Consider the following 17,720-nt stretch of genomic DNA (forward strand, 5'->3'; position numbering starts at 1 on the left):
GAATCAGGACTTCCCTCATGGTCCAGTGGTTAAGAATCCTCCTGCCAATGCAGAGGACACAGGTTTGATCCCTGCTTTCACATGCAGCAGGGCAACCAAGCCTGTGCATCACAACTATGGAGCCTTGCACTCGAGCCACCACTAAGCCCGTGCACCCAGAGCCCATGCTCCACAGTGAGAAGCCATGGCAATGAAAAGCAACTAAAGAGTAGCCCCCAACTCGCTGAAACAAAAGAAAGCCTGCGTGCAGCAACAAAGACCCAGCAGAACTTAAAATAAATACTTAAACAAAAAATGAATGAGAATCAGAACTCAAGTTCTTCTGCCTCTTAGGCGTTCTTAAATATTCCACATTAGAGCACTTCCTCAGAAAGAAATCCATGTGCCCCAGAAATACTGAGAAATTTCTATTGAGACCCTAAAGGGGAATTTAAAAAAACCTCCCTATACCTTAAGCAGAAATGAGAAAATGCTCAGCTTTGGATCAGTTGGTCTTGGAGGTAGGTTTAAGGCTGTCTCGCTTGTCTCTGCCATTACCTGATTTATCAAGAATGGGCTGGCATGCTGTCACCCATTATTTTGCAGGGCATCTGAACTCAGATAGCCAAATTTGCCTTGACATTGATAAGACTGGGCTTCCCTGGTAGCACAGCTGGTAAAGAATCTGTCTGCAATGCAGGAGACCCCAGTTTGATTTCTAGGTAGGGAAGATCCGTTGGAGAAGGGATAGGCTACCCACGCCATTATTGTTAGGCTTCCCAATATTCCTTGGCTCAGATGGTAAAGAATTCACCTGCAATGCAGAAGACCTGGGTTTGATCCCTGGGTTGGGAAGATCCCCTGGTGAAGGGTACGGCTACCCATTCCAGTATTCTGGCCTGGAAAATTTCATGGACAGAAGAGCCTCATGGGCTTCAGTCCACGAGGTCTCAATGTGTCAGACATGACTGAGTGACTTTCACCAGTAAGACCAAAGAGAGCCAGTGAGAGCATAGAATGATTCCTGGTCAACAAAATCACAATGGAAAGTACCACAAGGGGGTGACCTCTGAAGACACTTCCTGTTCCGGGTATAGGCCACTGGGGATGGCAACATCAGACATGGTGAGGCCGATGGTGTGGTGAACCTGGACGAGGAGTGTCATGAGAAGTTGAGGAAAGAGCCGGAACGTAGCTGCTCGGAGTCTGTTCCCCACAAACACCTCATAAAGGGCATCTGTCACCTGTGGAGAAAAGCACACAGCAGAGCTGAACACCCACTAGTCCTAAGTCTTACTTTTGTTTTACTTCTGCTTGTTCCAGAACATGCTCTCTGGTTCTACTAAATCACAGGCAGAACAGTAGTGGTAAGCAACGCAGGGACATGAAAAGTGACAGGGTAATGGGATAGGAGTCAAGTTGTCACTAAAAGTTGCCAGAGTGTGGGACATCCTGACATCCAGAAGGAAACTATAAGGAAACCATTCACATATTTGACCACATACAAACTTAAACCCCGGGCAAAAAGAAAATTGTTCATAAACAAAGATAATAATTTGCAGAAACGCGATAGTTTTAATATAGACAATGCCCTTATATGTCAGGAAGAACAAATGAAAAGGCCTGCTATTCAAAGTGTGGCCCACCTACCAGGAGCACTGGCGTCACCTGGAGCTGATTAGAAATGGAGAATCGCAAGCACCCCTCCTCCACCCCAGAATGTCTGCATCAGAGTGTGTATTTCAATTAGATCCTTAGATGATGGTGGGTTGCGTGTGTGTTAAAACTGAGAAGCACTGGTGTGTAGGACATGAAGAAAGAAGAAACATAAATGACCAACTGAAGAACATACATAAATGTTGAACCTTGCTAATGATGGAACTGTAATTAGAATATGTTCCTTTTTCACCTAGCAGCTAGACAACAATGCTCGATGTGGCAAGGCCATGCTCACACATGACGACAGAAGGGCAGAGTTCTACAGGGTCATTTGGGAACATTACCAAAAGTTTAAATGAGCCCACCATTTGGCCCAGAAATTGCCCTTCAATGAACTTTACCCTAAGAAAACAATTGGACATGTATAACAAAATTGATGCAAGCATGATTAAGTTTGCTACAGTACTGTTTTCAAGGCAAAAGTTTGAAAAGTGTCAAATGTTCATTAATAGGAAACAATAATGAAATAAATGGTTCTGCATCATGTATTACCTGTTTTTTAAAAGGTAATTAAAACCAATTACTATGCAGCTATGAAAAGGATAACAGAGAGCTCTACATATTGATACAGAAAGTAGTTTGTGTATGGTTAAATGAAAAACAGCAGGTCATCAAATGGTATGTACTGTGATCTTATTAATATACATACAGAATTTTAAAGACTAATCAGATTAAATATATACCTTTATCTGCCCTAACACCTAAAACTGCACTAAAAAGACATTTAGGGATTTTCAAAAAGGCATAAACCCACAAGAACAGAGAGTGTAAGAGAGAAGACAATAGCAGATTAGAGACTTCAAAGTAATTCTGAAAGCTAAAAAAAAAGTATGATAAAAACTTAGGTCAGAGAAAGCAGAGCCATAAACTGGTAGGGAATAAGATAAAGTAAAAAGTAGTCGTGAAGTGGGGTGGAAGAGGGGTGGATTAGAAGTTTGGGATTAGTTTGGAGTTTGCTTATCCATCCTGTATATAATAGTTTATATACAGAATGGATAAACAACAATGTCCTACTGTATAACATAGGGAACTATACTCGATATCCTGTGATAAACCATAGTGGAAAAGAATATGAGAAAGAATATACATATATATATAAATAACTGAATCATCTTCCTGTATAGTAGAAATTAATACATTGTTAATAAAATGAAATAAAATAGGCATGGATATGGGGGAGGCAGGGAATACATAGGAACTCTCTGTACTTTTCTGCTCAGTTCTGCTATGAGCCTAAAACTGCTCTAAAAAAAATTTATTTAAAAGGAAAAATATAGAGGGAAAAAGTATGCCAAGTACATATACAAGAAGTTTATACATTATAAACACTTGTAGAAAGTTCATTTTTAGGGACATGGTATAGCCATGAGCTAAGAATAGTTTCCTGATTTCTAAAGGATTATTTAAAAATATATCCAAAAATATGTGGTAGAGACTGGAGACTATATGTGACCTGAAAAACCTAAAATATTTACCCTCTGGTCCTTTACGGAAAAAGTTTGCCAACCTCTGCTTAAGGTGGACCTTTGGGAGACATCCCTGTTGGTCCAGTGGTTAAGACTCTGTCCTTTCATGCAGGAGGTGTGTGTTTGATCTCTGGTCAGAGAACTAAGATCCTGCATGCTGTGAGGTGTGGCCAAAAAAAATTAAATAAAAAATAAAAACAATTTTTCAAAGGAGGACCTTTGGTTTCTATTTTACATTCTTCTATATTCTTTGAAATGTTTGTACTCTCTTGACTATGATGATACACATTTTTTAAAAGATGAGGAAAAGAATGCTTAAAACAGATGAAACCATACTGACTCCTTCACTCATCTCAGCCTCCTCCACGTCCATCCCTTGGTGGCGACACTGGTGGATTTATAAATGGATGAGGGAAACAAACTTTGAGAGGAACCAAACGGAACACTCTCCAGATGGTGCTGGGCCAATTATCCAGGAGGGCCATGGTGGGCTAAAGTTGGAGGGGCAAGGCTCAAGGGCTTACAGCAACAGCCACATAGGCCATCTTCTCCTGGGTGCCAGAATCATGGCATTTCTGCAGCTTCCTCAGGAGTCTCCAGAGAATCCAGGTCGTTTTGGGCAGCTCCACCTCCAGAGTTCTCCACAACTCAGCCAGATGCCTAGAAATCCCAGAGGAAGAGGGTTCAGAAGAATGGCTTATCCTAGGCCAACTGCGACCACGAGCTTCCCAGAATCCGTCTGGAATCCAATCTATAAGAGGTTTTCCTCTCTGAGGCTCAATTCTTCAGAATTGCTATCTGATTTCATAACAGTAACTCCCAAGGTTTCATAGACTCAAGTTCCCACAAGCTCAGCATGGACTTTAAGACCATTCACAAACTGGTCCTAACATATCTTTTCAATCTCACAATTCCCTATCACATACCCTGTACTCTAAGTTTCCTACGTCATTTTCATTTCTAACAGAGTCTACAGTTCTCACTTTACCAAAAGCAGTAGTTTTCCAAGAACTAGAACAAACACAAAAAAATAAAATAATGCTATAATTACATTTAAATCAACTGAATATAGCTAATACTTTATACCAAATCATATATTTTACATAAGAATATAGTGTATTAATAGGTAAGCTGAAGCAAGTAGTAAAGATTTAAAAACAATGTTCCAGAGAAATACACAAAATTAAGACCATTAAACAATCTGTATTAACTCATTTTTCTTCTGGATGAGTAAAAGTTCTCCTTTATTCCTTTTCCGGTAAGTGGCCTGAGGTGACCTCTAAAAATGGTGCTCTATTCACTCGACCCAGAAAAGCCCATAAAATCATGCAAGTTAAGAGGTTCAAATCTTCATGTTCACTTTAAGAACACTCGTGAAACTGCCCAGACTATAAAGGATATGCATATCCGAAAAGCCACCAAGTATCTGAAGGATGTCACTTTAAAGAAGCAATATGTCATTACAATGGCTGAGTTGGTAGGTGTGCACAGGCCAAACAGTGGGGCTGGCCGCAGGGTTGGTGGCCCAAAAAGAGTGCTGAATTTTTACAGCACATGCTTAAAACATGCAGAGAGTAATGCTGAACTTAAGGGCTTAGATGTAGATTCTCTGGTCATTGAGCACATTCAGGTGAACGAAGTCCCCAAAATGCGGTGCAGGACTTACAGAGCTCACGGTTGGATCAACCCCTACATGAGCTCTCCCTGCCACATTGAGATGATCCTTATTGAAAAAGAGCAGATTGTTCCTAAGCCAGAAGAGGAGGTTGCACAGAAGAAAAAGAAGAAGCAAAAACTTATGGCCCGGGAATAAATGCTGCAAAAAATAAGTGCAAAAAAAGTAAAAAAAAAAAAAAAGCTCTCTTTTATTTGATGCAGTGGGGTGAAACGTCTAAGTTCAGCTTCCCTGGCGGCTCAGACAGTAAAGCGTCAGCCTACAGTGAGGGAGACCCGGGTTTGATCCCAGGGTCAGGAAGATCCTCTGGAGAAGGAAATGGCAACAGACTCCAGTACTCTTGCCTGGAAAATCCCATGGACGGAGGAGCCTGGTAGGCTACAGTCCATGGGGTCGCAAAGGGTTGGACACGACTGAGCGACTAAACTTACTTTCAGCTTACAGAAAACATTAGCACTGCAGCAAAACATTATATGAAACCTATTCATTGAAACCAGCTTTGAAACAATTTTCAAACAGTTTAAAGCTGAAGCAAGTGGTGCTGGGAAACCTGCATGTAAATCAATGAAATTAGAACACTCCCTCATACCATACACAAAAATAAACTCAAAATGGCTTAAAGACTTAAATATAAGACATTAAACTAAAAAGAAGAAAAGATAAAAAAATTTAAAAAAAAAGACATTAAACTCCTAGACCATAAAACTCCTAGAAGAGAACATAGGCAAAACAGTTTCTGACATAAATCGTAGCAATATTCTTTTAGATCAGTCTCCCAAGGCAAAAGAAATAAAAGCAAAAATACACAAATGAGACCTAATCAAACCTAAAAATTTTGCGTAGCAAAGGAAATCATAAACAAAACAAAAAGACAACCTACAGACTAGGAGAATATATTTACAAACAATGCAACTGATAAGGGCTTAATTTCCAAAACGTATTATATGAACAGCTCAAATAGCTCAGGATAGAAACAAACAATCCAATCAAAAGATGGGCAGAAGACCTAAATAGACATTTCAAAGAAGACATACAGATGGCCAACAGGCACATGAAAAGATGCTCAATATCACTAATTATTCAGTTCAGTTCAGTTCAGTCACTCAGTCGTGTCTGACTCTTTGCAACCAATTGCAGCACGCCAGTTACCAAAGGGAAAAGTCGGGGGTGAGGGATAAATTGGGAGTTTGGAATTAACAGTTACACACCACCATATATAAAACAGTTAAACAACAAGGACTGGCTGTACAGCACAAGGAACTATTAATATATTCAGTATCTTGTAATAACCTACAATGGAAAAGAATCTGAAAAGAATCTAGCAAAAAATGTGAATACAAACACTGAATCACTTTGCTGTATACCTGAAACTAACATAATACTGGAAATCAATAATACTTCAATTTAGAAAAAGCTAGGAAATCTTTCTTTCAAGATAATAATTACCCAGAATCACAGTATATAAAGCAGATAAATAGAAGGGCTGCTCTGGTTAAAGTGGGATGGGGCCTGGATGCCTCATTGCCTTCCCCATAAAGCATTTCCTGGAACTTCCAGGGTGCTTTGCCTCCAACTCAAAACCACTAGTCATAAAAAAGCTTCCTCTTTGTTCCTCTCTGATTCTATTCTTATTTATGTATATATTTATACTTTATTTTTAATATATATTTATACTTTATTATATATATATTTATACTTTATTTTTTATATATATATTTATTTTTTGGCTAAATTTTTCTTAAATGTATTACAGATATCATGACATTCACCCCTAAATCTCCCTTAAATTATCTGTCTCTTAAGAATAAGGAAATTTTCTACATATTGTTATTTCACATCTAAGGTTACATTAATTTAGTAATTAGTATATATATTTAAATCTCTTGAAAATTTTCTTTGACAGCTTTTGCTTTTCTTTCAGAATCCAAAGTCCTTTATTGCATTTGGTTACGTCACCTTAGTATCTTCTTATCTAGAACAGTGCCTTCCGCACAATTATTTTCTTTCAAGATAATTTTTTTTGAAGAGTTCAGTCCAATTATCTCGTAAAATGTTCTTCATTCTGGATGGTTTGTTTATTTTAGGCATTATGTTCTGATTTACCCTGCAGACATCTGTTTATATAATATTTCAACAAGAACATCCTTAGATTTTTGAGGGCAACCCTGCTCCACAGTACTCAGAGGTGTAGCACACACCCCTACTTAATCCAGAGGCTGTACCAGATTCTGTTACCTGCCATATGGTACTGGGTGACACAGAAGATGGTCGATCACTGTATCTGTGTACTTGGGCCTGGACAGAAACAAACTCACAATATTTGTGATTTGTTGGCGAACCTTAGGCTGGCTGATTGTGGAGAGCAGGGCACAGAGAGCTCCCATAATTTCTGGCACCTGAAGAATGAAAAGAAATCGCTTAAACCTACTGCTGTGGGACACTGATAGTTACTGAGGATACTGTGGTTATTTTGAAGAGGTTCTGGGGGTGACTTTTCATACAGAATGTTTACTATTTTTCAAAAAGTTTATTATTATCAAAACTACTTAGAGTATACCTGTATGGATGTATATGCACATAAAGGGATTCGGAAAAACATATATCCAAACATATTAATGTGTCTTTGAGTGATGGGATATTTACATTTTTGCTTATATATTTTTTCTAATTTTTTCTTAAAGATTATGTATTGGTTTTATAATAAGACAAACTAATAAAAGTTGGAAGGAGGCTAGTTTTTCCCCACTCTGGCTCTGAGAATGGCAGGGAGTCATAGCTGCCTTCCTCCTGCAGAAGTTTATCATTTTCAGGTAAAGAAAACAACAGCCACTGGGCTTGATCCATTTCTCTGCTTGGACTGCTCTTCCTGCTCCTAGACTTGTGGCTCAAGATCTCTGTCAGAATGTCAGCTTTTCAAAAAGCAGTCCTTAGTAGCCTTATATGAAATAGCCGTTCTTACCACCAGCTGCCAGAAACGGTTTGAGGTTGGGCATGTGATGGCATTCTGGCCAATGAACATGGAGGAAAACCAGCTGGGGGCTCCTGGGAAAGATTTTTCTCTCTGATTAAAGGAAGGCAACCTCTCTCTTCTTTGCTGGGTAGCCTTACCTACTCAGAGAGTTGGAAACTGTGGTGGCTGTCAGGTATATGAACAGGTTAACTGGGAATGATGGAAAAACCCCTGGCTCTCTCATAAAGTTGTTGAGTTGCTGGACCGATCCTAAAAAATATACCCTACTTCCAGACTTCTTAATATATGAGGTGATAAACCCTTTGTATAAGCTTCTCACAATTTTTTTTTTTTACAGCTGAAAGCACCCAAAAGATACAAATGCCCATTTCACCTTCTTTCAATATAGTACTGATCTTTTTGTATCTTTGCTATTTTAATAGATTAAAAAATGGGTTTTCATCATTTTAAAATTATTTTTATTTTTATCAAAGTGCAACATGCACACAATTTTAAAAGTCCAGTGGTATTCAAGGCTCTCTCTGGCCTATTCCCCAGGTCCACACTCCAGAGACAACTACTTTCATCCATTTTATCTCTTCCAGTATGTCTTTCCATATTTATAGATGATATAACCATATTGTTATTTCTTCGTGTATCAATTTCATTAAAATAAATTCTCTTTATTTTAAATTTACTAAGTTAGCCTCCCTCTAGGATCACTGATGGCTTGATTTTTAAAATTTGGTACCTTTAACTAACCCGAATGAGGATCTAAACTGGAGTTACCATTCTCATCTATGTTAATTATATTTCCCAAAAAAAACTACAATCTTTTGGAAAATAGGGGCCATACCTCAGATTAAAAAAACAAACAAACCTGCCATCCCTAGTGGCATACACAGTGGCTGTATATGCTTGTTGAATGCATGATTTTTCAGCATTAACTAAATAGACTAAGGCTTTGACCATGGTCCCTTCAGTGGTTGTTCTCAGTTGTATTCTGCTGAATACGAACAGCAGGAGAGACCTTAGCATCTGTAGGTGGGGACAGGTCTCTGCCTGCATTTTGAACTCCGGAAACGTCCACTGAGCAGTTTACCTTCTCAAACCGGGACTGTGCAGTCTTCACCAATGCTATCAGCAATTCCCCCGCTGACCGCTGCGTGTGTGGATGTTTCAGGTTTTTCAGGCCATCCAGTGTAGCCATTACAAACTGGTAGAGCTCGTTGGAATTGAGAAAAACTTCGAAGACCTGAGATGATTTAGGGAAAAGACCTGAGATGATTTGGGGAAAATGAACTTTCAAGATGAATGGTTTAACAGGAAGAGTCCTGAACAAGGAACAATTCTAAGTCAACAATCAGAGAAGCATATAAAGATGTTCATGGCTCTTTAGTTCTATACTGTTTACAGAAGTGAAAAACTGGAAGCAACCCAGTGTCCAAAGGGAATGTGCCTGGTTTGTTACAACTCCGACTTTTAGAAAGAAGCTTGTACTGACTTCCTGACTTCCCTGACAGTCGGGTGGTTAGGACTCTGTGCTTCCACTGCAGGGAGCACGTGTTTGAGTCCTGGTTGAGGAACCAAGATCCTGCAAGCCGTGGATCATGGCCAAAGATAAAAAACCTTGATTACTGAGACCCTCAGAAAGAGTGACACATGATACTTTTATAGGAATAGGAATTAAGGAAAGGCCCTAGTGCTCTATGGCTGACAGGGACCCAAGCCTAGCTAAAATAATTTGGAGATGATTTATTAAAATAATGTGTCATTCTGCTTCTCATTGTACTTTCAGTTCAGTTCAGTCGCTCAGTTGTGTCCAAATCTTTGCGATCCCACGGACTGTAGCACACCAGGCTTCCCTGCTCATCACCAACTCCTGGAGCTTACTCACTCAAACTCAGGTCCATCGAGTCAGTGATGCCATCCAACCATCTCATCCTCTGTTATCCCCTTCTCCTCCTGCCTTCAATCTTTCCCAGCATCAGGGTCTTTTCCAGTGAGTCAGTTCTTCACATCAGGTGGCCAAAGTATTGGAGTTTCAGCTTCAACATCAGTCCTTCCAAAGAGTATTTAGGACTGATTTCCTTAAGGATGGACTGGTTGGATCTCCTTGCAGTCCAAGGGATTCTCAAGAGTCTTCTCCAACACCACAGTTCAAAAGCATCACTTCTTCGGCGCTCAGCTTTCTTTATAGTCCAACTCTCACATCCACACATAACTACTGGAAAAACCAAGGCTTTGACTAGACGAACCTTTGTTGGCAAAGAAACGTGTCTGCTTTTAAATACACTGTCTAGATTGGTCATAACTTTTCTTCCAAGGAGCAAGCGTCTTTTAATTTCATGGCTGCAGTCACCGTCTGCAGTGATTTTGGAGCCCCCCAAAATAAAATCTGTCACTGTTTCCATTGTTTCTCCATCTATTTGTCATGAAGTGATTGGGCCGGATGCTGTGATCTTAGTTTTCTGAATGTCGAGTTTTAAGCCAACTTTTTCACTCTCCTCTTTCACCTTCATCAAGAGGCTCTTCAGTTATTCTTCACTTTCTGCCATAAGGGTAGTGTCATCTGCACATCTGAGGTTATTGATATTTCTGCCGGCAATCTTAATTCTAGCTTGTATCTCATCCAGCCAGGCATTTCACATGATGTACTTTGCATATAAGTTAAATAAGCAGGGTGACAATATACAGCCTTGACATACTCCTTTCCTGATTTGTAACCAGTCTGTTGTTCATGTCCAGTTCTAACTGTTGCTTCTTGACCTGCATACAGATTTCTCAGGAGGCAGGTCAGGTGGTCTGGTATTCCCATCTCTTTAAGAATTCTCCACAGTTTGTACATGACAGTGAATCAAGTCCTCCACATAATTGTAATAGGTATAATCTAGTAGGCATTTCCCACGTGATTGGCACTAAGCAAAGCATTTTCTATACTGTATCTCATTTGACTCTCCTAACAATTGAGTTATCCTAATTTTTACAGATCCTCATAAACAGATGAGGAAACTGATGTAAAGATTATTTACCTGATACCTTAGACCGTGTATGAGTAAGATCTGTAGACTTTTTTCCTGTATCACCTATTGTTGCTCAGTCTCTCAGTTGTGTCCGACTCTTCTGTGACTCCATGGTCTGTAGCCCGCCAGGCTCCTTTGTCCATGGGATTTCCCAGGCAAGATACTGGAGTGGGTTGCCATTTCCTCTGCAGGGGATCTTCCCAACCCAGGTCTTCTGCACTGGCAAGCAGGCTCTTTACCACTGAGCCACCAGGGAAGACCCTGATACCAAGAAGATGTTTGGTATTTGTGGAGTATTGGATAATTACATTAACAAAGAAGTGTATGGTTTTTTAGTAGTTGTATTTGCATCAATTACACCCATTTTTTTTTAAATTAGAGCTTTCTTGTAAGTCTTTATTGAACTTGCTACAATATTGCTTGTATCTTTTGGCCACAAAGCATGTGGGATTTTACCTCCCCAACCAGGGATCAAATCTGCACTCTTTGCATTGGAAGGTGGTCTTAACCCTTGGACCACCAGGGAAGTCCCTCAAATTCACCCTCTTGAGGTCCCTTTTTGTGACAAGGATTTACATTTGCATGGGGTTGGGTGGGGTTAGGAGAGCAATCGGGCACAGAGCTGGTCTGAAAAAATGTCCACACAGTGATACTGCCTCACTGACGGTCTGACGGAAATCCCTTAAACTCACAGGGCAAAGTGAGTGACAGTCATGGCCATTACCTCATCTCCAAACTATGAAATGTTCAGAAAGCAAATTCTCTGGGCAATCTTGTATGTTTAGTTTTACAAGAAATGAACGGACCTTTTCCCAAAGTGGTTTTATCATTTCACATTCTCATGAATAAACGTATGAGACGTCTGTTGTTTCCCATCCTCTCCAACATTTCAAGCTGTCTGTCTTTAAAATTTTAGCTGTTCTGATTACCTGGGCAATTCTGAAGGGACAACTATAGAACTGCTTAATATTGTAGAGTTCTAGGAGTTCTCGACATTTTTTCATTGCTCTTTTCAGGCTTTGGCGATTTTTCTTGTCGTAAGTGATACCTGAGAAAATAATATAACATATTAATACTTTCTGACTTATTTCCTTTTTCTTGATTTTGCAAGTCTGGTTGATTTTCAGGTTGAAGTGGATCCCCAGTCTTATTCTCGTCTTTTTAACTTGAGTAAAAATGCTCATTTTTACTTTTTACTCCCCACCCCCCAAAATGGGGGAAGGAGTGTGTATTAATCTGATTTGCTTCTCTTCTGTGGAAGAGCAATATATAAAAAGAGCTGAAAGAAAAGAGAAGAGCTCTTTGTAAGAGCTTTTGAGTGATTTGGAAATACAAATGAGGCAAGTTAAACCATTTATTTCCCCATTGGTTAGGCCTTTCGAGGGGTCTTCCGATGAAGCTTGTAAAGTGAAAGTGAAGTCGCTCAGTCGTGTCTGACTCTTTGTGACCCCATGGACTGTAGCCTACCAAGTTCCTCCATCCATGGGATTTTCCAGGCAAGAATACTGGAGTGAATTGCCATTTCCTTCTCCAGGAGATCTTCCCGACCCAGGGATTGAACCCAGGTCTCCCACATCGTAGGCAGATGCTTTACCGTCTGAGCCACCAGGTAAGTCCTTAGGTCCCCACAAAAATTTACAGTTTTGTACTGAGTTTGATAATTCTGCAATCAGAACTATGTGTCTAGTTTTGCTGATACTGAGTCTGCCAAAATGCCCTAACAGTGTTTTGTTTTCCTCCTGTTTTATCTCATCTTCACTGGAAATTTATCTCTAGGAAGTATCTGAGCCCATGGTTGATCTACAGGAAGTATCTGAGCCCATGATTGATCTATAGGAAGTATTTGAGCCCACGGTTGAGGATACTGTTTCTCCAACCTTAAGCTGTTTGCGGGATGGGACCTTGCCTGTCTTACTCACCAATGCATCCCTCGAACAAGAAGTGCTTCATAAATATTTGCTGAATGAAACACCAGCTGTGTTCCTGTGGCTATATGTCTCAGCAGACAAAGCTCATGCTCAGAGCTGCCCAGAAATGAGACTGCTGCTTTGGGAAGTAGAGTACTATACTGTCCTCGGTATAAGCAAGCCCAGGCAGGGCAACTGCTTGGTAGGGACAGAATAGTCTCAGACTCAACACTGGGGGAAGTCTGGGTTAGATATCTTCTGAAGTTTCTTCCAACTGTGGGGATCGGTGCTTTACTCCTTGACAACCATGGCCCTCTGTTATTCAAACTCCTCAAGCTCATACCTGCTGAGTGTCCTTGCTCATGCTATTCCTTCTGCCCAATACACTCTTCTTACCACTTCACTTGACTAAATGTTATTTTTTAGGTTATCTTCAGAGAGGCCATTTCTGAACCCCACGACTAGATTTAATCCTTACTCATGGCCTTTGTAATTTTCCTTCATAGCAGTCAAATGTTTATAACAGTTATTTGCTGACTCTCTGATTCTCTGATGCCCCCACTAGATCGTGTGTTACATCTAAGGACTGTGTGTGCTTAGTTGTATCCGACTCTTTGCAACCCCACAGACTATAGCCCACCAGGCTCCTCTGTCCATGGCATATTCTAGGCAAAAATACTGGAGTGGGTTGCCATTTCCTTCACCAAGGGATCTTCCCGACCCAGAGATCGAACCCATGTCTCTTGCATCTCCTACATTGGCAGGCAGATTCTTTACCACTGTGCCACCTGTGAAGCCCACATAAGGACTGGACCACTTATTTTCTGGTTACTGTTAGATCTGAGTAAGGACTCAGTAAACGTTCCTGGGATAAACACATAAAGGCAGGCCCAAAGAATGGCAAGAACTTCTTCTACTTCCAACTAAACTAATTACCCCAGTTTGTCCACAGGGCCACACGTTTTCTACTCCAACTCCATGGTCACGCACATGGCTGACGCTGATGGGTCTCATCCAGTGTTACCCTTCTCATTATTAAGTCAGTGTGGCTCTATCTTTGCCTAGGGACGGGGTACCCTTCTCTCTATGAACCAGGGTAAAAGTCTTTCTAGAATGTGGGCAGTGAGCGCACAAGGAGGCCTGGTGCTTTTTGTGCTCTGCTGGAGAATTGACTCAGGGCCTCACTGCCTCCAGCAGCGCCTTACACTTCAGCCTCAGGGTGATGTGCAGCAGGTAGTGTGTGCCCTCAGCAGCCTCCTCGGCCACCTCTTTCAGTGGGTCCCCACACAGCAGCGCCATCAGAGCCACCAGGTGTCCAAGTCTTTGGAATCGCACTGGAAGCTAATTAGGAAGCAAAAGAAAAATACCATTAGACTGCACGTGCATTTGGAGCCTCAGATTTCAACTGTAGAAGTAATTCTCCTGGAACCTCCTGCTCAAGAGAAGGGCCACTGTTATATCCAGCCCTTGGATCTTCTGAGTTAACATTTAACATGTGTAGATACAATATATCCAGCAGATGCTATTACGTAGGACAAATTCTTTCTTTTTTTTTTTTGACAAATTCTAATTTAAATAAGCAACCTGAAAAATGCTTTGTGTATAAAGATGTTCATTCTAGCACTGTTTTTATTAATTTTTTCCTTCTTAAATATTTATTTTTGGCTGCACTGGGTCTTAGTTGCATGTGGGATCTTTTGTTGTGGCGTACAGGCCTCTCTCTAGTTGTGGCTCTCCGGGTCACTAGTTGCGGCTTACGGGCTTCATTTGCCCTGGGGCATGTGGTACCACAGTTCCCCAACTGGGAATGGAATCAGTGTCCCCTGCACTAGAAGGTGAGCTCAATCACTGGACCACCAGAGAAGTCCCTCTAGCATGGTTTTTAAAGACCACATATTCAAAATAATTGCCAATAGCAATGAGAACTATACTGTTCATGGGGTTCTCAAGACAAGAATGCTGAAGTGGTTTGCCATTCCCTTCTCCAGTGGACCACGTTTTGTCAGAGGGAACGCACTGGTCATAGCAAACACCCTCTTCCAACAACACAAGGGACGACTCCACACATGGACATCACCAGATGGTGAACACTGAAATCAGACTGATTATATTCTTTGCAGCCAAAGATGGAGAAGCTCTATATGGTCAGTAAAAACAAGACCGGGAGCTGACTGTGGCCCAGATCAGGAACTCCTTATTGCCAAATTCAGACTTAAATTGAAGAAAGTAGGGAAAATGACTAGGCCATTTCAGGTATGACCTAAATCAAATGCCTTACAATTATACAGTGGAAGTGACAAATAGATTAAAGGGATTAGATCTGATAGAGTGCATGAAGAAATATGGATGGAGATTTATAACAACATAGAGGAGGCGGTGATCAAAACCACCCCCAAGAAAAAGAAAAGCAAAAAGGCAAAATGGTTGTCTGAGGAGGCCTTACAAATAGCCGTGAAAAGGCAAAGGAAAAAAGGAAAGATATACTCATCTGAATGCTGAGTTCCAAAGAATAGCAAGGAGAGATAAGAAAGCCTTCCTCGGTGATCAATGCAAAGAAATAGAGGAAAACAATAGAATGGGAAAGACTAGAGATCTCTTCAAGAAAATTAGAGATACCAAGATACTTCATGCAAAGATGGGCACAATAAAGGACAGAAATGGTATGGACCTAACAGAAGCAGAAGATATTAAGAAGAGGTGGCAAGAATATACAGAAGAACTATACAAAAAAGATCTTCACGAACCAGATAATCAGGATGGTGTGATCACTCACCAAGAGCCAGACATCCTGGAATATGAAGTCAAGTGGGCCTTAGGAAGCATCACTATGAACAAAGCTAGTAGAGGTGAAGGAATTCCAGTTAAGCTATTTCAAAACCTAAAAGATGCTGCTGTGAAAGTGCTACACTCAATATGCCAGCAAATTTGGAAACTCGGCAGTGGCCACTGGACTGGAAAAGGTCAGTTTTCATTCCAATCCCAAAGAAAGGCAATGCCAAAAATGCTCAAACTACCATACGGTTGCATTCATCTCACATGCTAGCAAAGAGCAATGTTCAACATTATCCAAGCCAGGCTTCAACAGTATGTGAACTGAGAAATTCCAGATGTTCAAGCTGGATTTAGAAAAGGCAGAGGAACCAGAGATCAAATTGCCAACATCTGCTGGATCATTGAAAAAGCAAGAGAGTTCCAGAAAAACATCTACTTCTGCTTTATTGACTATGCCAAAGCCTTTGACTGTGTGGACCACAACAAACTGGAAAATTCTTCAAGAGATGGGAATACCAGACCACCTGACCTGCCTCTTGAGAAATCTGTATGCAGGTCAGGAAGCAACAGTTAGAACTGGACATGGAACAACAGACTGGTTCTAAATAGGGAAAGGAGTACATCAAGGCTGTAAATTGTCACTTTGCTTATTTAACTTATATGCAGAATACATCATGTGAAATGCCTGGCTGGATGAAGCACAAGCTAGAATCAATATTGCCAGGAGAAATATCAATAACCTCAGATGTGCTGATGACACCACCCTTATGGCAGAAAGCAAAGAGGAACTAAAGAGCCTCTTGATGACAGTGAAAGAATAGAGTGAAAAGCTGGCTTGAAACTTAACATTCAAAAAATGAAAATCATGGTATCTGGTACCATCACTTCATGGCAAATAGATGGGGAAACAATGGAAACAGTGATAGGCTTTACTTTCCTTGACTCCAAAGTCACTGCAGATGGTGACTGCAGCTGTGAAATTAAAAAATGCTTGCTCCTTGAAAGAAAAGTTATGACCAACCTAGACAGCATATTAAAAAACAGAGACATTACTTTGCCAACAAAGGTCTGTCTAGTCAAAGCTATGGTTTTTCCAGTAGTCATGTACGGATGTAAGAGTTAGACCATAAAGAAGGCTGAGCACTGAAAGATTGATGCTTTTGCACTGTGGTGTTGAAGAAGACTCTTGAGAGTCCCCTGGACAGCAAGGAGATCAGACCAGTCAATACTAAAGGAAATCAGTCCTAAATATTCATTGGAAGGACTGATGGTGAAGCTGAAACTCCAATACTTTGGCTACCTGATGTGAAGAGCTGACTTATTACAAAAGACTCTGATGCTAGGAAAGACTTAAGGCAGAAGAAGAAGGGGATGACAGAGGACAAGATGGTTGGATGGCATCACCTACTCATTGGACATGCGTTTGATCAAGCTCTGGGAGAGGGGGAAGGACAGGGAAGCCTGGCGTGCTATAGTTCATGGGGTCGCAAAGAGACAGACACAACAGAGTAACTGAACAACAACAGGAACTATGAGTACAACCATTAGGAAACAAGTATCCCAAGAATTTATAATAAGTTGGGAATAAATTAGCCCTGGTGGTTCAAATGGTAAAGAATCTTCCTGCAATGAAGATTCAATGAAGATTCAATCCCTGGGTTCAATCCCTAGGGCAGGCAGATCCTCTGGAGAAGGAAATGGCATCCCTTTCCAGCACTCTTGCTTGGAGAATTCCATGGACGGAGAAGCATGGCAGTCTGCACTCCATGGGATCACAGTCAGACACAACTGAGTGACTGACTTTCACTTTTCCCTTTTTTCATGAATATGTGCTAGTTTGCTAAGTGATAAAGTCGGATACAAAGTTGAGATATACCAACTGACAATATTTTAAAATTTTATTTATAGATACTTTACCATATTATGGAAAAAAAGTCAAGTAGCTGGTCAAAATCTACCAGAAAAAGAAATACAATTTAAAATCAATAGTGAATCAAGTGGGACCAATAAAAAAAAAATGAAGGCAGAAAAGATAAATGAAGTTAAGGATTTTGTTAGCATGCAGAATGCATGATCATCTTTTGCTCAAACTAGGCCACAGAACTAGGCTTCAAACTTTCTCAGGGTTCACGCAGAGGAATGCACCTAATACGATTCACACTGTCCATGAAGTGAGAAGCAAACAGCCATACAGAGGCAGCACGACTGTTTCTAAGATTGAGGCAGAAA

At 40.6% G+C, this 17,720-nt stretch overlaps 1 protein-coding gene across 1 annotated transcript in view; it reads right to left on the bottom strand.

Moving 5' to 3' along the window:
- MROH8 (maestro heat like repeat family member 8) overlaps positions 1–17,720 on the bottom strand; it is a 55,457-nt gene that overhangs the window by 12,395 nt on the left and 25,342 nt on the right. The window contains exons 9-14 of the mRNA XM_043883371.1: positions 13,925–14,060; positions 11,742–11,860; positions 8,892–9,044; positions 7,075–7,235; positions 3,689–3,824; positions 1,033–1,223 (exon numbers count right to left, since the gene is read on the bottom strand). Coding sequence (XP_043739306.1) covers positions 1,033–1,223; positions 3,689–3,824; positions 7,075–7,235; positions 8,892–9,044; positions 11,742–11,860; positions 13,925–14,060 — 896 coding nt within the window. The remainder of the gene's footprint in view (positions 1–1,032; positions 1,224–3,688; positions 3,825–7,074; positions 7,236–8,891; positions 9,045–11,741; positions 11,861–13,924; positions 14,061–17,720) is intronic.

This window comes from Cervus elaphus, chromosome 23, assembly GCF_910594005.1.
Source record: "Cervus elaphus chromosome 23, mCerEla1.1, whole genome shotgun sequence".
Lineage (NCBI taxonomy): Eukaryota > Metazoa > Chordata > Mammalia > Artiodactyla > Cervidae > Cervus > Cervus elaphus.